Raw genomic sequence first — 20,026 nt, forward strand, 5'->3', positions numbered from 1 at the left:
CAGGCCACTCGCCCTCCTCCACGCTGTCCTCACACCCTGACACCAGTGGGGTCTACTGTGGGGATCCTTGGGCAGGCCAGCATTGGCCTTTCTTCCCAGGTCCCCAGGCCGACCCACAGGGAACTGCTGGGCTAATGGGAAACCGGGTCCTCTACTCTCTGGACCTCGCCTCCCCTCCCCCCATGACCCATCTCAATGGCACCCACTTGAGTATCCACAGTGATAGCCTCCAAAGTAGCCTTTGACCCAAGGCTGCTTTGAACCCCAGCCCTCCAAGCTCAATGAGATCATCCGAGCTTTTCCCGATTTCTTCTGGACACAGAGGTTTCCTAGGAGTTCAAAATGTCATCAAAACACTACTAAGCTCCCCAGTCCACCAGAGTAAAATGGATTTCACCCCCGTACCAACTAGAGTCTTAAGTGCCCCATTCAGGACCCACTCAATAGCTCAAATCCACATCTACGTACATGACAATCACCCTAACCCCCTTCCCCACTTCGATTCATAGTCACTCAGGGAAAGAAAGTTTCTACTACATAAGCTAGTCTCCTTTCTAAGCAACAGAAGCACTATTACTCACTTTCTTCATTTAAAACCCCAAATAAGGGGGGGGGGGATAGCACACAGTACATTGGCCCCCACGCGGCCCCAAATGCCTATGACACAAGTACATCTTTTTATTGCCCTCGTCTGCCACTCAGATTTGGGACATAATCACATCAGCCTGCCTTTCTGAGAATTCGTAGCTGTGTTTTTAATCTAATTCAGGGGACTAGAGATAAATCATCGTGAAGGGTCCCGATTTTCCAAGCCAGGAGCTTACAGCAGCAGCAACAGCAGCAGCATGCTAAGCTACGGGGCCAGCCGGGAAGGGGGGGTGGGGGGGGCGCCGGAAGGGGGGGTGGGGGGGGCGCCGTGCAGTGATGAAGGCCACACGGCCCGGCCCGTGCTGTTTGTCTTCATGCCAGCCCCCAGGGTCGCGGGGATGACAGACAGAGCCAGCTCCACTGCGAGGAGTCAGGAAGACCGCAGGAAGTGGAGGGCAGGGGCGGGAGGAGACGGCTGCAGGGCTGAGGCACTGTTTACACCGCGCACCGCTCAACAGACGTGCGGGCCTACGCACCGCGCCAGCAAAGCCTGGTCCAAGGGAGCTGTGTGTGCGAGCCCACATCAAAAGTGAAGGCACAGGGGCACCCGTGGGGGGCTCCGTCGGTTAAGCATCTGCCTTTGGCTCAGGTCCTGGGATCGAGCCCCGCATCAAGCCTACTGCCTGCTTGGGCTCTCTTGTACACACACTCTCTCTCTCCCCCGGCAAATAAATAAATAAAATCTTAAAAAAAAAAAAAAAAAAAGTGAAGGCACAGAGACCAGCCTTCATCACCCAAGTGACTGATGGAAGGAGGCAACCATGCAGAGGTCCTCGCCAACCATCCACGGCCACTGATGCGTTCCAACCTATGCAGGAGAGGCCACTGTTTCCAAACACCCACCCAGGCAGGCCACAGCCACGGAAACCTGGCTTCAGACTGCAGCCCTCAACTCTTGCTTTGGCCTGGCTATTTGCAGGGGGGGAACATACGCAGGCCTCTGCTGCAAATTCAGTGTCTCTCCCAGGCAAAGCAGAGGGTGCCCAACACTGGAAAAAGCAGGCCACCCGCCACCCATTAAAGCTATGCCTTCCAACCCAGCAGCCAAAGGCCACATGTGGCCATTTCCACTTAAATTTAAATTCATTAAAATTAAGTGAAAGAAAATAAATTGAATTCTTCGGTCGTCCCAGCCCCATTTCACGTCTTCCACTGCCATATGTGCTCGTGGACACGCTGGGGCACACAGATAGAGAGCGTCTCCGGAACAGCAGAGAAGGCTGTGTTAGAAGACCTGCCACGAGCCCAGGAAGACAGAGTCTTTCCGCTCTTGGCCAGCAGCAGGGATACGATCATGGAGGTCACCATTCTTATTAACACTGACCCAGTGGGTAACAGAATGTTGTGCTCATTTTTAACTCCCCACGGCGGTCCTGATTGTTATGAAGTCCTGTTTTTATGGGATCCACCCCCAAAGCGCGCAGACCATTCCTCGTGGGATAATAAAAAACCTGAGGGGGGAGGGGCTCACAATAACGTAGGAGCAACCCAAATCTTGGAGCTGAGCAGCCACCGACCCTGCCTTCCTGATTTATAGCATTCTCAGCCACTTCAACGCTAGAAGGCAGCCCGTACCACTTCTTCGAAGGCCCTAGGTCCACAGGTCGATAAACCAATAAATTAGGTCGAAATTAACTGTGGCTCATTTTAAACTGAGGGAAATTGATTTTTGCATCTACGTGGCTGGACTGAATATGCCCTGTGCCAATGGATTTGGGTGCACCTAGAGGATACGTAGGAAGGTTCTGTGCTCGACAAAGAAAATGCCTCACCCCTAGCAGCCCAGACCACTTCTAAAGAAATACTAAGCCTCAAACACTCAAACCAAAATGTAGTGAGCTCCCCTTCCCTTTCCACCACAACTAAATCCTAAAAAATGGAGGAAAAGTTAGTGTAATACTTCAGCTTGAATCCATTTCTGCACAGCAAACTCTCCATTATCCACATCTGAAGTACTGTCGAAAATTCTAAACGCCAAACAGGCTTCCCTGAACGCATTTACGCCAGCCATTTCGCAGATCGGCTACTTGAAGAACACAAGCTCATTTTAATATTCACCTAAGCCAAATTTAATCAGGAAGGTAAACTGGTGCCTTAATAAAAAGACTAAATAAATACGCAGCAACGGCAACAAGGTTACCTTTTGGATTAAACCTCCCCTCCAGATCGTTAGAATGTTCCTGTCTGTCCGCTAGAGTGGACAGGACATGGCTGGCTCTGTCTATCTGTGGCTCTGGGATGACACAAGGACGACACAAAGATGGCTGTCATCTTTAAGGAGGAACAGACGAAAAATACGACAATGAAAGGACCCGACGACATCAGCCTTTGGCTTTGGGACACGAGTGATGGTTAGGATCGGCCTCCTGGATCCCAGGTCTCAAAGCAATCGACTAAACATACCATTAACTTTATTTTACAGACTATAAAGAAACCATTCCCGAAAGGAACACGAGTTCAAAGCAAGATCCGTGGCCTCTCGGTTCTGACATTTTCACAGACCTGGGCTCTTCGCCTCTAGGGAACTGCTCTCCAGCAGCCTGCCCCGGAACCAGGGCCATGAGGCGGCTCTCCTGGCCTGCAGGAAGCCTCGGAGTGCCATGAGAGGCCTGGAGGGAAAGTAACAAGCCTTCCTCCTCTACGACACTTCACGTAACTCCCTACTTTTGACAGTCGAATGCCACAAACACATCGTGGAGCAAGAGTTAACCTCATCATTCATGCTGTCAGCGGCTACGGATCACAGATCGCACTGATCTTACCAGTTCCGAACTTTCTGCACCTCTGTGCCACTACATGCCTAGAATGCTTCTGGAAAGACATACAGAAAAACAGAGGATAGCGGCTGCCAACTGAGAAGAGGCAACACATAAACAGGGGACACGAGAGGGAGGGCAATTTACTTCTCGCTATATTCTCGTACATATTTTATCTTGCAGACATGTATTACCCCTTGAAGGCTAAATAAACACGCTGGACGCCTTTTTGTCTTTTCGTTTCATCTGTTTACATCTCCCATCTCTTCACGCCTCCCCCGTCCCCTCTCCCTCCCACTCCTCCCACCTCTCACAGCCTCTGCCCGCCATCCCCCCAAGACGTACAAGTTCCTGATGAACTAAATGGTAGCCAGAGACTGAGCCAAGAGCCCCCACGCAGCAAGAAGAGACGCCAAGTGGAACTGGGAAGTTTTTCAAGGTCACGTCCTTTACCTTTACCCAACACGCCCAGCAACTCTTCACCTACATAGAAGCCAATGTGAAACAGCACATGCTTTGCCTTCTCATCTTCTGGAAGCAAACAGGTCAGGCATCTTAACTTCAGAATCAACCAGCCAATTCTTCCCCAAGCAAGTGTATCATGTAAGAATCTCCTCGAGAAAGATCTAAAGCTACACGGTATTCCATCCCCAAAGGAGGCTCTTTGTCCCAGGGCCTCGTGCTGTAACAGACACTTTATTTTTCAGTCTCAAATCAGGACACTGAATACTTCTGGCCTCTAAAAAGCAGGAATTATGAAGAGAGAGCTCACTGGCAGGAAAACAAACCTGTAAACCCTGTTAGGCTTTGCGCTTCATTCCAAAGGCTTTTTCCCCAAAACAATACCATTAGCAATACCATGATGGCCCTAAAAGGGAGGATTCTGGACAACAGAATCCCAGTTCTTTATTCAAAATAACCCCCAGGACAGCACGGCAAAATCAGGACTCCCCTATCCTCACCACCGAGAGAACCAACTCATTTTCACTCTCTGTCTGGGGGCTCACCGTGATCCTCCTTATAAATAACTTTTCTGTAACTTGGATGTGCTTCCTACCCTCCAGGCTTCTCTTCTTCCAAGTGGGCAGTCGGTCCACAAATATTCACTAACGGCCTCCCCGGTGCCAGTCACAGAGAAGAACAAGGCTTGATCCATGCCCTCAAGGAGCAAAGAGGGAGATGAGACAAACAAGCAATTATGACACGAGGCCGTTAGTGCTGTAACCAAGCTCAAAAGAACTGTTCCCACTGGAGCCTGGGAATCCTAGGAGGTGTTCCTTGGATGCCAAAGAAGGGAAAAGGGGTTCTGCAAGCAAACACAGGAGTGGGGAAGACCATCTCGGGCTGACGAAAAGCAAGCATGATGCAGTTCCCTAGAAGCGAAGAGCCCAGGCATGGCGTGAACACAGTCAGGAAAGAAACGCCGTGTGGCAAGAATTATGGAATCCCCCTTCTTGGACTTGGCCCCCTTTAGAAGGGGCTCGACTTCTAAACCCTGTACTGGGGCAGAAAAGTCCTAATATGTCATAGCAACTTGTGTTCGCTACTCTTACTAGACTTTATTATCACAAACATGTCTGCAAGGAATCGTGGTAGAAGCCAGTCCCCCACGTTAGAGAACATGAAGATAAATACGATCACAAGAACCATGCCTGGTTTACTCTGTAGGTTAGTGGAGCCAAAGAAAACCGACATGCCAACACAGGGCTCCTTCTCAGCGGCAGGTAGGTAGCCCCCTGCAAAAGCCCTTCCCAAAGCTGGTGGCCTTACCGTCACCCCTCCAGCTTCTTCGGTCAGGCAGCCTCTGCCTCCAGCCCTAATCTGTGTTGCCAGGCATCCTCTTAACCTCACTCAAAGGTCAGAGGGCAAGAAGCTGAAGAGTGTCTGAGCCCGCTGACCTTATCCCACCATCTCCGGTGCCCTCCCATATCACACTACCCTCTAAGCCCGACTACAGAGCCATAACTCCCCTCTATTGTTGCCTGTGTATTTGCTCCCATCCAGCACGTGTCTGCAACTGCACCTGCTTTATCTGCGCCTTAAACTGTAAACTTTCTGAAAGCAGGGATGAAAAATTCCCCACCCTCCTCCCTTCGCACTTCGCACGCGCATCTCTATTTACAGCCACGCTCCCTTCAAGTGATACGATGGGAGAACATTGCAATTCCTCAGGTTTTAAAAAGTGAAAGCAGAGGGGGGATGAAATGGAACTTGGCTTAGAGCTAGAAGCAGAATGGCCACATGATTTATACTTTGCATTCTGACATGTCAGAGTGAGGACGGCGCTTTCATAAGCAGCAGGGATAACTTATAAAATAGGTCTGTCCCAGAGAAAACAGAGGCAAATGGTCACCCTTGCTAGAAAGGTCATTCCAAAGAGAGCTCCAAGAGGGGCACACCAAACCCCTTGGAGTCCCTGACTCCTGCACCTGCAGCCTAAAGGGGCTTTGTCAGATGTGTTTGTGGCAGAAAGCCCAGGACCAGGAAGTTCTTCCTTCTATCTAACTGAGATCCTTGAAGATTCAAGTTAATGCCTCTTTTATTAACCTTGGGCCCTCAGAGAAAACACTGCCCGGGGCCTTCACCCTTGGTAGGAATTCCTCATTACTGGTTCAACAGCTAGCTCTCCAACCTTCAAATGAACCAAACTCAGTCGGGCTGGTTCACAAATCAAACCCAAGGAAGAAATGGTACCTGTTCGCATACTGTTCAGACTGGGATGCTCTGCCCTCAGCCAAGACTACAGCTGCAGGGGACCTGGGCTCCAGGAAGAACTGACTCCCTCCCCTCCCTCCTGCTCCCAGCCCCCAGAGAGCTGACTCAAGCCCACAGCAGAGCTGGATGGCCAGGAAGGCTCCATGAACAAGGCAGTCTTTTTCCCTCCCCTACTCAACACCAGGATGCTGCCATCCCGGTCGAGAATGATGACCTTGCTGTCTTCTTTTCCACGTACAAAAAGAAGTCTCTCATGAGGGTGCCCAGGGGAAGAAGGTCAGGACCCACACACAAACGGAGCCGGCAGGCAGGCCCCAGCAGCCTTGGCCCACAGCAGTTTACACGCTCCTCTGCACAAGCTCTCTCCCAGGGCCTGGTGGTAGATGGAAGTCAAGTGCTCCCACCCACTTGCCACCATCCCCTACCCCCTTAACAGCCATATATTTTTTATTTTAGAAAAGAATTATTTAGGGAGCATTGTATAAAGAGAGGACAACTATTTGATCACCCAAAGGTCACTGAGATGATGCCAAGAAAAACTAAACAGCAGGCAACCCTTCCCCACGTGACCTTGGGCTAGTCACTTCACTTTTCCCAGCCAGCGTTTTGTCATCAACAAAATGGCACAATCAGTGAGATGGTTTATAAGGTCCTTCCTGGCTCTAAGGGTTGAATATTTAACTCTCTACGTTTACTGAAGAAATGACTAAAGAGAATCAGTGAAGATGGGCAGAATTCACACTAACCTTTTAACTTCTACTTTAAAATGGGAACATTTTGACTCTAGAAACCGCGCCATTTACCACCTCCTCTGGTCCCACTTTTTCTTCCCCACTGACCTTCTAGTTTTGCTGATGTCAACCTTAACCACAGGGCTGGGAGTCTCATGAGGTGATAACAGGGTCAAATTAATTCTGCCAATGCCAATACTACCCCACAAACTCGGTCTGCTATTCCTAGCAATAAGTCTGGCCATAAAAGTGAAATTCATGTTACTTATCATCTAATAAGCCCGTTGCCTGGACAGAAATAAATCATTTGCTGAATAACAATGCCCACCAAATTCTTGCAGTCTTTCAAATCCCTAAGGGCCATGAGTTAATATTCTGGCCCAAAAATAAAGTCAGTATTTCAAAAGGGAAGGTGGAATGGACAGACCCTCCCTCCCCCAACGAACAACAACAAAATTCAGCCCTTACATACACACACACACACACACACACACACACACCTTTTGCTCTGGGCAGAGCAAGAAAGTCACGCTTTCAGGTTTGCCCACCTTAACTGTGGTTAAAAATGATCAGCATGGAGGTCCCCCCCCCACTGGTCCGTGTGTAAGTATACTGCAACCGCAGTTAGTTCTGCCTCCACTGCCAACTGACGGCACACTAAAGAAACCCCGTTTTTCATCCACATGTAAAATGCAGCTGCACCCCTCCTCTACCTGCTGGAAACTACACGGGTGTGCACACACCCTGCGGAAATGGGCACTGCAGCCCGCGAGTTACCTGGAAGACGTTTGCTAAAATCGACAGGAAGAAGGAAAGATCAATGCAATTCAAGTGCGGACGGTCCTCCTGCGGGGGAGGGGGGGGACTACAAACGCAAGCCGGGAAGTCCCCCGGGGCGCCGGCACCTGGGAGGCGGCCGCGGAGGATGGATGCGGGGCTGAGGAAGTGCGGGGAGAGGAGAGAGCCGGGGGAAGGCGGGTGGGTGGCCGGCCGCTCACCTGTCCGTACACCTTGATGGGCTCCGGCTGCAGGGCAGCGCTCCGTCTCCTCCGGAGCGGCTTCTCGTCCGCCCCCCGGGGCCCCCCGCGCGCCCACAGCCGCAGCTCGCGCGGCTCGCCCTGCACCACGCGGAAGCCCCGGTCCTGGGGCAGGGGCGCGCGGCCGCCGGGCAGCGTCTGCGTCCACACCTCGCACAGAGCCCCGGGCGGCAGCAGCGCGACCAGGGTGAATAGGAAGGGGAGTCGCGACTCCCTCCTGCTGCTCCGTGTCGCCATGTTCGGGCGAACGCTGCCGCAGGTGGCGCCGCCGCCAGGAGAGAATGTGCAGCGCGAGGCCGGGACGGCGGCTGGGCTGGGGCCGCGCGCGCCGCTCCCGGGGCTCCAGGCCGCCCGCGCCGCTCGGGGCCGCCCCGCTGCGCCCGCCGCCGCCGCCGCCGCCGCCGCCGGGTCCCGCTCGGCTCGGCGCGGCGCCGTCACGTGTGCGGCTCGCAGCGGCGTCCGCTTCGCGCACTTTCCGCGCTCGGCGGCCTCGGCGCCGCTCGGGCCCCTCCCCCGCGCGGGGATGGGGAGGTCAAGGCAGCGAGCGCCCGCTGGGGTGCGTCCCCATGCCCGCCGGCGGGCGCACCGCGTCGTCCGCCCTGCGGCAATCGAGAGTTGGGCTGGGGCTCGCTCGTCTTCCCCGGAGTTAGTTGTCTCCTGTCCCGGGTCGCGTCCAGGTCGTCCTAAACCGCGACGGGTCTCCTTCCCTGACTGCAGCAGCCCCGGGTCCCGTCCGGCCGCAGGACCACCTCCCCCGGCCCCTGCCGCATCCCCACCTCCGAGGGACACCCCGGAGCCAAAGAAAATTCGCTCTGAACACGCAGAACGCGGCAGCCGGCAAATCAGAAGCCGGATGAACCCGCCCCCATTGTGAAACTCACATGGTTTCTACTACTCTGGGCATCAAAACGTACCTGAAGTGGCCGCAGCCAAAAACTACCCAGGATCAAGCTAAATTGCTCGGGCATCGAGCACAGTCACTGTGGCCCCTGCACAGAGGCAGAACAGCGAGGGTACCTCTGACAAGGGACTTGCCATGCCCGGACGGGTCCGCAGTTATACAGGGTTCCTTGCACACGGGAATACCTGTGCATAACCCAGGGCTCTGCTCAGGGGCTTGCTTGTCACTCTGCAGGGTGACCCAGCACTGAGCCAGCCTACCTCCGCTGCAAAATGGACATATTCACTAGTCCGTTCAGCCTGCATTCCGCACCTGCTCCAAGTCTTCTCCAAGCCTGTAAAGCTTGTCACTGTGGGTAGGAGGGACAGACCCTCAAGGAGTGAAGGGGACCCACCTTAATCCTAAATTCAGCTTGAGGATCCGGACCCTCTCTGAACCGCGAGGTACTACTCCTACCGTGGGAACTGCTGAGGCACACCCAAGGTAAATATGTTTTTGCAGATTTGTAGGAAGGGCCAAGGCCTATCCACCGTGGCCTATCCTCTCTTCCATTTTGTATTTGTGCTCTGGACACAGATCCTGGTTTCCGGTAAGACTAAAGACAGAAGAAGGAGCAGGGCTAAAGGTGAGAAGGCTGCTATGGTTGTACAAGTCCTTGGTTTCAAGGGAGGAGGGGGTGATCAGTTCAGCTCCCCCAAAATGCTCCTTGTTCTCAGCAAACCATGGCTGCTTGATTCCCCCCTCTGCTCTAAAGTCCTCTCTGGATAGCTTAGCGGGCCCCTTCCCTGCCCAGCACCACCCTGCCAAAGGAGGGATAGCCATTCCTCACCTCCTTGAACCCTGCGTTCTGCCACCCTCCCCGATAAAACGCCCCCCTCCCACCCCGGACCCAGCCAGACCAGCCAGACTTTTGGTGAACCTGGCCTCAGGTTGTGGAGTCCCCTTCCTCTTCCCAGCTCCAGTTTTCTCCCCGAGTCAGGTTCCCCGCACACCCCACTTTCTGTCCACCTCAATATCATCATAGAACCACCCAGCTCTCCCTACCAAGCAAATCACTTATCTGCTGGTAAAGCCACGCAACCACCGCCAGCTCCCACTCCCAGTCTAGACCAGCATTGTCTTGTCAGGGCCACCTTACCAGGAGGGGACCACCCTGCCTCCTCCCGGGACCAACATCAAAGACGCTGCTACCCCCATTTAACCCCCAAGGGAAAATGAGAGGAACGTGGCTAGAGTCACAACACCCCACAGATGATTCGATTATTGTTTCTGCCAATGTATAGTTAATGAGAGCCTTCTCCGCAGGAGCAAGTGTCAGCGTCCCAGCAGGAAACAGAGACACGTGTCCCCAAGCATGTCCCCTAAGCGTGGATGTGAAGACAAAGAGACACTCCCCCCCCCCCCACCCACACACACACACAAACTGCTGGCTTGAGGTTCAGATGGCAATTTGCAGGGAGAGCTACTTGCTGATTTTGATTTTGATATGCGACTTGGAAGCTGGAGGGCTGGCAAGAATGCTCAAACATGGTTAATTTACTCCTTGAAAGCCCTCCTCTGTAGTCATTATCTACATACATTCCAGGCCATTCTCAGGTGGATAATCGGCAAAGCCTGAGATCGTGTGTGCCTCCTAACCACAGGGCAGAGTGGAAAACGTGCTGAATTTTGAGTTAGGAGAACTACTTTCTAACTTTGAGGACTTGGTCAAATAAACACTATAAGCTTCGGTTTTCTTATCAAAAAAAAAAAAAAAGATACCTTAATCCCTATTTGTTACACAGTACTGCTCAGAGTATCAGAATCATGGAGATAGAATAAATACAATGGTAAAGGCCCCAGATAGAAGTAGTAAGGGCAGGTGCCTTGGAGACAGGCATTCTCGTCCCAGCTTTGCAACCAAGTGGTCATGTGATTTTTGTCCTGCTCATCTCGCCTCTCTGGGCATTGGTTTCTTCCTATGTGAAATAAAAAGAGATCTTGAAGCCCTGATCATTCCCTGCCCCCTTCAGGATGCCCACCTGAGCACGAGATGGGCGCAGCCCCAGGTGAGGCCACCCAGGGTAGGGGTGGGAGCTGAATTGTGCAATTCAGTGGGATGTCCCTCCTAGCTTCAAAACAGGATCTGTGTTGTAAACAAGCCGGCACTTCCTCCATGCCTCCAAAATAGCCTCAACATTGGGGTGGGAATGTAGACCGAGGCAGTGCCCTCATCCCCATTCTGCCCCCACGTACATGGCCGTGCTCTTGATGCTTTGCAGTATCACGAGGGAAATCAAAATGCATAGGAATTTAATGCTAGACTCACAGCTATATATAAAAGACCTGAGCCTTTCATCAGACTTTAAACCGCCCTCCTCTGTCCTGCCCATCCTAAGCCATCCTGAGCTCGGGTTGGAGAGGAAGCTAGACAGAAACCACCCAGAGGTCTTGGCATCCCACATTTTTATTCAGGTGGCATCATATTTAAAATAGTTCACAAAGGGGCTCCTGGGTGGCTCAGTGGGTTAAGCCTCTACCTTCGGCTCAGGCCATGGTCCCAGATTCCTGGGATCGAGGTCCGAATCGGGCTCACTCCCAGCAGGGAGCCTGCTTCGCCCTCTCTTTCTGCCTGCCTCTCTGCTTACTTGTGATCTCTGTCTGTCAAACAAATAAATAAAATAAAATAGATAGTTCACAAGGACGGCCAGGAGGAGAAGGGAAAAAAATCCCAGAAGCCTAACTGAACTTCTGTTCTCTTTCTCCCCTCATCACCTTCCCAAATGCCAGGATCTATCTGCTCACCATCCCCCGTCACCCTCCCCCCCAGCCTACCCAACTCCTATTCGTCCTCCAAGTTCCGAAGGCCTCCCTCTGCACCCAGGCTAGGTTACAGCCCCTCACACTAAGGTTCTAAGTTGCCCCTGGTCTTTGATACTTCCTCTCTGGTCACATTAGCTGGTTAACTTCATTTTCCTCTCAAACTACAAGCAGCAGGAGGACAACAATGGGCTTGTCTTGCTTATGTCTGGGTTCCCAGTACCCAGGATAATCCTGGCACAGAGTGAGCGCTCACTGATACTCTGGAGTGCATGTGTATGAATGAAGGGGAGGAATGACACCTCTGCCCCCGCTTTGGTTTGGAGTTTGGAGTTTGGGTTTGGAGCAGTTAAGGCACCAAGGTAGCTGAACATTAGACCTTTTCTTATCACCACTTCTTTCTCCCAAAGTTGGCTTCTCTGAGTCACAACCAGACCTCAGAGCCACTGGAACAGAAAAGGGACCCCCCCCAACACTTGGGAGTGGTGAACTTTGACCCCCTGCACACGTCACTTTTGCCAGATAACTATCATTCACCTCACCACCCAGGGTAAGATAGAAATACCGTCCTGCCCCCAAAGAAATAACTCTTTCTCCGGCTGTTGCCAAAAATTCCGTTCACTAAGGCAAAGCCAGGAAAAATTGATGGGACAGAAAAGCCGATGCATCGAGAACATAGAACAAGTAACTTAGATTCTCACTCTAGAATAAATTAAATTCAAAGAGGAGGTTCTGGAAATAGGAGTAACTTCCTTCTACATAGCAGCACTTTGCATGTATTTGCATAACTCATAACAACCTCATCTATCAAACGTCATCTCTCAGCAATCGGTTGAAGTAGACCAAACCAGGCATCACTGGCGCCCCCATTTCACAGATTTTGAGAATGAAGTCTCAGAAAGGAAGGTTACATCCATCCCTGGCCCAAAGTCATGCAGTTTGTAAGCTCTAGATTCAAACCCAGGCTCTCTGACTTTTTCTGCTGCCTCTGGTTTCCCTGAGGCCAAGAGCTGGTGCTTCAAGTCCCAGGTTGAGTAAGGCAGTGAGAACCCACGCAGACAGGAAGAGGCAGAATGGCTCCAGCCCTCAGCCCTCCCTCTTCCCGGCCCTGCTTCTACCCTCTGGAGACCAAAACCATCCTCCCCAGGTGCCTAGCAGAAGTGTGGTGCTCATTGGCCTTCCTCCCACCTTGATTGGCCCTTGATTGGGCCACGTGGAGAGTTACGTTACAGAGTCAGTCAAATCCTGTTTGCTCTACTTTTCTAGAAAAATGTAATGAGGGATTTGGTTTCGAATTTTCAAATGGGGGATTTTGCACAGGTTTTTAGAGGCTCACAGGTTTTAATCTGACTCCACCAATTACCTAAGAGTCTGGCCGTGATCTCTCTGCAACTCGACTTCTTGAACTTTTACCACGAGAAAGTATGTAGACCTTTCTCACAAAGCGTGTGTAGCAAATATGTAGAAAACTTACTATTATGTAGATGCAGGACAAAGTCTCCTCACAGACTGTTCGCTGAGGGTCCCTGGGAAATTATCTTCTTCTCTGTGAATCTAGCATCGGACTCCCCTTCCAGGGTTTGGACGGCAGGGGTGGAGCTAAAGCTGGAGACTCTTTGAGAACCCCCTGACAAATTAAAGATCTTTTTGGCTTTATTCGATGATTCACGAAATCAAGCAGCATCCCATCTAGCAGAAAGAGGCTCCAAAGAGCTGCACAAAATGAAGAACATACAGGCAGAAAGGAGCAGGAAGAAGAAATTATTTATAAAAGCAAAGAATGGGGAGTGCCCGGGTGGCTCAGTGGGTTAAGCCTCTGCCTTCGGCTCAGGTCATGATCCCAGGGTCCTGGGATCGAGCCCCGCATCGGGCTCTCTGCTCACCAGGGAGCCTGCTTCCTCCTCTCTCTCTGCCTGCCTCTCTGCCTACTTGTGATCTCTGTCAAATAAATAAATAAAATCTTAAAAAAAAAAAGTAAAGAATAGATTGCTTGGCGGCAAGGTCTCCTTTTTCTAGGGGACGGCAGGGGTCTATCAGGCAGATTAGCTTACAAGTGCTGACCAGGTAATTCCAAATTGACTTGTTTAAGAATCCATTCCTGGGGGAGACTGAAATTATAATGAATATTAAGTCTAAGTTTAATGGCATGGGGCTTAGCACAGGTGACTCCATTTGGGGCCTGTCATCTTTTTGAACAGTACTTACCTCCTTGTCTAAATCATAAGTAGGTCTTTGGACCTATCCCCCTGTCTTGCATTTAAATAGACTATAGGCTACTGAGTTGAAATGAATGGCTGGGGGGCAGGGAGTGGAATGATTTTGAAAGTACAGCTCTAGGGAGACCGAACTTCCCATCCAACTGGCCACAACAGAGGAAGCTAGAAAGATAGCGGAGGGTCCTGTCGGCACCAGGTGAGTGAGCTTAGCCAAGAAAAGTGAGTTCTTCCATTGAAACATACTTTTATGTATAATGCTGTCATTGCCGACCACCCGATGATAGGGATAATAGGGCACAAGTTCCTGGAGAGGATCCAGCCACTACCTGCAAGGAACTTGAAGAAAGTGAAGACAGATAAACAAAAATGGCAGGAATATCTGAACACGGTGTGAAATTAAGCAAGAAAGCCATTAGACTGAAGCGGCTGTAACATTGGGGCAGCTTATGTAAGCCGATCAAACCCTAAGCCTGTAAATGCTTCAAGTTTAAGAAATCAAAACCTAAGGATAGCCCATCACAAATAACCAACTTGGGTTTAGGCTATAGCCAATGAAATAATTACCACTTTTCTTATTTTTTTTTATTTTTTTATTTTTTTATTTTTTTTTGCTTCTGCACCTTCTCTACATAAGTATTTTCCCCAGCTCCTGTCTGAGAAGCATTCCTAACCACTTATGGGTTGGTGCTCCCCCATTTGAATTAATTTTTGCTCAAATAAACTTAAAATTTTTTCATATGCCCCCAGTTTATCTCTTAACAGAAAAAGCTGTGCTTTGGGGTTGGGGGGGAGATGATCAGTGGATTTGGGGAAGGTGAACTAGGGAAGCCTTTCTGGAGAAAAAAACCATTTTGAAGATTTTATTGATTTGAGAGAAAGAACATGAGAGCAAAGGGAAGGGGCAGAGGGAGAGGGAGAAGCAGGCTCCCCGCTGAGCAGGAGGCCTGACCTGGGACTCGATCCCAGGCCCCTGAGATTATGACCTGGGTTGAACACAGCCCACTTAACCCACTGAGCCACCCACGTGCCCCAAGAACAAGCCCTTTAGAGCGGTGCTTTCACTTGTGCATCTTTGAACGTGTGAGGACGGCGAGGAGGGAGAAGGCTGCCCTTGTGGTGTCTAAGAGGAACAGGAAGTTATTTTATCATCCGAGGAAAATGAGGGAAGTCTTCAAGGGAAGAGGGGGGCAGCAAGTAGAGCGTGGGTGCAACCAGACAGGGTGATGCCACAGGAGGAGCCTGGGGAGGCAGAGGGCCAGGTGTGGGGAGAGCGGGACCTGGAACGGAGCACCTCGTCTGACCCTCCCATTGGGATGGTGGTGAGAGGTGATTTGCCGACGCCCTGCAGCCAGGGCGTGAACCGTGTCCTCCCATCCCCCATCCACCAGGACCATAGCACACACACCCAACCGTGACCTTGACCATCTACCTCACGAGGCACCTGTTTCCCCCCATGGGATCTTTTCCCAGGGCACTGCGGACCCGACTTCTCCCCGCCTGACGTCCCGAAATCCATCCCACTGGAAATTCTGTGTGGTGTCCCCAGCTGAATTAACACCTGTTACAAAGATCATTCCCACCAGACTCAGAACAGCAAGCGCTTTTAATGAGGCCCTGGATAAAGGAATACCTTTTCTCAGAACCCTTAAACAAATTATATTAAATCCTCCACACCAAATAAATTATTGAAATGGTGATTAGCGTTCGGATCATACCAACAAAACTACTCAGGGGCAAACGCATTTTCATTTGGGGTTTGACACAACGCCAGCGTTAGAAAACTGCCCAACCACCTAAGCTGAGAGCTGAGTGAAAAATCCTTTCTCTCGCCGTGGTTATTTAAACGAGAACCTCAGAGCTAAATTAGCAGTGGATTTTTTTTTCGTATGAATTTTCTTTGCATTCTAACATTATGTAAATGAAAAACCCAACGAAGTGCAAATTAAGACTATTCTTAATTCTAAAAGGCCTGCTATTCTGTGATCATGGTGCCACGGAATAGTTCTCAGTCTGCCAAGCATGGTGTGTGGTTTCTGCGCCAATCACCCCCCCCCGACCCGTACCCCCTTCCCTGCCCCGTACCCCCCTTCCCTGCCCCACCTGCTTTAGTCGCATGGGGATCACCCTCTGTGTCCCCTTCTTCCTGCCCACTAAAGTCAGATCTGACCCTCCACCTCCCTTCCTCCTCATGATTTCATCTTGGCGGGATCATGTCAACAAGAGGTCGACATGCGTCTAACCTGCTTTGGGGGACAGTGCAGAGGGACTTCAGGCATCATTTTGGGCACTCAGAAGCCAGTACACCTGGGTTTGTCTCCCAACTAGACCATCTCAGCACCTTCTCAAAACCTACTTTACTTTGCTTGCACCGGATTGCCTACCTCTGCAGGTTTAAAGGATTGAATGGGATTACACATTCCGAGGGTTGGGCTCCAACCCCAAACATAAGACTTGATCACTCAATGAGACCTATTGTAATTGTGAAGAGTTCAGGGCAGGAGTTGTTGCCAAATGAATTTGCGCGTTCAGCAATTGTCAGTTTGTTATTCGGGCTTGTATGTGTCCCTTCGACCTCACTCCCAGGTGGCAAAAACAAGTCTCAGATCAGGCTCTGTCACATGCACACGTGTTTCTTAGCAAACACTCTCAGAGGCGGTCCGGACAGGCGCCTGCTCTCGGGGCCCTCTATCTCAGCCCAAGGCCCTTGCAGAAAAACCGGGACCCCGGGGAAAATGCAGCAGGGTTCTGAGGCCGGTTGAGTGTACCAAACTCTTAGGCACATCAGGCAACAGAGTTTCCCACTCGGGAGAGGGACAAAACATCGGATGAACACCAGCCTTTGAGCACGACTCTGGGTTGGAGTTATGCCATTTTATGCTGGATTCTTCTTACAGCTTGTCCATGCAAGCCCATTCCAGCCAACCACCTTTCTGAAACAGCACTGATTTCACCAGTGGAAAGCTATTTCTAATATCCCTTATGCTAATTCATACATCATCTGATTCAGACTTAAATAAAGACGTCGCAGGTTCGTTGGGGAGGGAGCCAACTCTGCAGCCCGCTGTGGAGTCCTGACCAGGGTTCCAATGTCTTGGATTAGAGCGTGGATTCCTGATGGGGACCCTTCAAATGTAAACTGTATGCCCCCACCGTAGATTAAAGTTAATTTACACACATGCCCATGACACTGTTTATATGAAAGTCTTTAAAAGTCAAATACGACGGTATAGCAACTATGAATAAGAAAAGCTTCCAGCATCAACGGAACAAAAGAGGAATGTCAATGATTGTGATTTTATAGTAAGAAATGGATATTCGGTCTTGTTCCCATTTCCGGAACCCTAAAACCATTGGAATTTCCTAAGTGATAGGAACGGTAAAGGTGTCCTTTATTATTCATAACGAACCCTGTTCAAACACCCCAGAGTTTATGTTAATGAGATGACTTTTGGAAAGCCCCTAGGTCACCTAAGGACTGGGCTGGTTGCCAGGGGAACCAACCAAAGTCTGAGAGGTGGAAATTTCAGCCCCACCCAGCGTGAGGCTGGAGGCTAAATTGGTCTCCAATGACTAATGATGTCATCAATTGTGCCTATGGGTGAAGCCTCCATAAAAACCCAAAGATTGGGTTCGGGCCGATTCCAAGCCGGTGTACATGTGGAGATGCGGAAACCCCCGGAGAAGTCGGGGAAGCTCCACGTCCCACCCCCAAATTGACCCTAGGCTTTCTCTTCCATTTGGCTATTCCTGAATTATATCCTTTAGTAATAAACCAGTAACCTAGCAAGTAAAATGTTTCCCTGAATTCTGTGAGCCAATTAATCAATGGGATTAATTTGTGCAGCCAATTAATCAAAGCTGAGGAGGGGGTCATAGGAACCTCCAAGCTACAGCCAGCTGGTAAGACACGTGGATGACAAACTTGCAGTTTGCCCCTGAAACTGGGGGTGGGGCGGTCTGAACCCTTCTCCTGGGGGATCTGATGCCCTCTCTCTCGTAGATAGCGTATTGAATGAAACTGTGTTTAACCAGGGGGCATTTCAGATGATATGTGGGAAAACCCACATACCTGGTGTGAGAAGTAATGGTGTCATGGAGGGTGTGGCATGAAGCTACAAGAGTGTGTTTCTCCTTTAGAACTATAGGTCCTCCTTCTGTGGGTTTGTTCAAGCCCGTAATTTATTAAAGATACTTCAGCCTAGACGTTGAAATACCTGTTAGTTTGGACAGCACCCTAGGGCAGTCGTAGGGCCTAATCAGGAATTCGTGCCTACGGGGTGGGGGTCAGCTAGCATGCTGATCAGCCCACACACGGAGGGAGTGTTTGGGTTATGCTAATCTCAATCAATACGAGTAATTTTTTTTTTACTGATTAGCATGACAACTGTTAAAAATGGGTTTTCATTAGTGGCTTGTTAATTAGCTTAATGAGTATCAAAAATAGCCTCTCGTTAGTGAATTCAGAAGTATTCAAGACAGATGGCTTGTCACAAAATTGTATAGCCACGCCCATCCGGCGAAGGAACAGGTGGACAGGTGTAGTGATGTACTAAGTCCTCTACCTGCGGAGATGGCAACAGACTCTGGTTCTCCACACCGTTCCGTGTACTTGGGTCCGAGGATCCTGGTTGCCTGTTACCAGCCGTAACAGGCAACTTTAACTTAACTTTAACTTAACGTTGCCACTGGGATGATGTTGTATCTGCTGGTAAAGCTCATTCAAGTCAAGTTTGATGAGATCACCTAAAGAAGAGGTGAGACTTAACCTGCGCTGTTCCTAATAAATGACTAATGATTGTCTCGCGTGTGGTGGAATCTGCCGTAAGGTTTGCTGTCATTAACATCTGGCAGTGGAGGTTACTGGCAGTGTTTTACTTTGCCTGGGCTACCTTGACAAAAGGCCACAGATGCGGCGGGACTGAAACAACAGAAATGTATTTTCTCACAGATCTGGAGACCAGAAGTCCAAGATCGAGGTGTCAGCAGAGTTGGTGTCTTCTGAAGCCGCTCTCCTTGGCTTGCGGATGACGGTCTTCTCACTGTGTCCTCATATGGTCATCCTTCTGGAGGTTTCGTCCTCTTCTTCTTTTTTTTTTTTTTTAAAGAGTTATTTATTTATTTGACAGACAGAGATCACAAGTAGGCAGAGAGGGAGGCAGAGAGAGAGGAAGACCAGGCTCTCTGCTGAGCAGAGAGCCCGACGCGGGGCTCGATCCCAGGACCCTGAGATCATGACCTGAGCCGAAGGCAGAGGTTTTAACCCACTGAGCCACCCAGGCGCCCCGGTTCGTCCTCTTCTTACAAGGACACCAGTCATATTGGATTAGGGCTCACCCTAAAGGCCTCATGTTAATGTACGTATCTCTTCAAAGAACTTATGTCCAAATATGGTTACATTCCCAAGGTACTGGGGGCTGGGACTTCTAACATGCGCATTTGCAGGTGGGCACAGCTCAGCCCATAACCGAATAACTAACCTGTATACCTGCTCTAACTTGGCAGCCAGCCTTAGCTATTTTTTTTTTTTAAATAATTCTCTTTTTTTTTTTTAAGATTTTTTTATTTATTTATTTGACAGACAGAGATCACAAGTAGGCAGAGAGACAGGCAGAGAGAGGCGGGGAAGCAGGCTCCCTGCTGAGCAGAGAGCCCGATGCGGGGCTCGATCCCAGGACCCTGGGATCATGACCCGAGCCGAAGGCAGAGGCTTTAACCCACTGAGCCACCCAGGCACCCCCAGCCTTAGCTATTAAAAGGAACTGATGATGAGGCATAACCAAATCGGTAGAGGTCAATTTTGACATGTGGTTAAGAATAGTCAGAAAACTAGGGTGAGGTTGGGAGCAGCGGGTCACACATGGTTCTCAGGATTGGAGCATGAGTCATGATAAGATCTCAACTGCGGGCCACGGAGACCCAAAACGATGGCCTTAGACAGACAGTTGATTTCCCACATTAGATGGTGTCAGCCTTGCTCTGCAAAGCTGTCAGGGGCTCAGACTCCTTCTCTCTGGTTGCTCTGCCATCCTCGGGGGCCTCCTTTGCGTGGTTCTCGATGGCTCACAGGCCCCGGCTCATTCCATACAGTGGGAAGGAGACAGGGCACAAAGCCAGAATGCACACATCACTTCTGCTCACATCCCCGTGGCCAGCACTCAGCCATAGAGCCACAGCTCCCTGCAGGGGACTCCAGGTGGTGCAGGCTCTGTTCTGAGCATCCGTA

General features: G+C 50.6%; 1 protein-coding gene across 1 annotated transcript in view; it reads right to left on the minus strand.

The window, feature by feature from the left end:
- SORL1 (sortilin related receptor 1) overlaps positions 1 to 8,149 on the minus strand; it is a 147,618-nt gene extending 139,469 nt beyond the window's left edge. The window contains exon 1 of the mRNA XM_080817047.1: positions 7,849 to 8,149. Within this exon, the coding sequence (XP_080673173.1) occupies positions 7,849 to 8,124 (276 nt within the window). The 5' untranslated portion in view covers positions 8,125 to 8,149. The remainder of the gene's footprint in view (positions 1 to 7,848) is intronic.
- Between the last annotated feature and the right edge of the window lie 11,877 nt (positions 8,150 to 20,026).

The sequence above is a fragment of the Martes martes genome, assembly GCF_963455335.1.
Source record: "Martes martes genome assembly, chromosome: 10".
In the NCBI taxonomy this organism is placed as follows: domain Eukaryota; kingdom Metazoa; phylum Chordata; class Mammalia; order Carnivora; family Mustelidae; genus Martes; species Martes martes.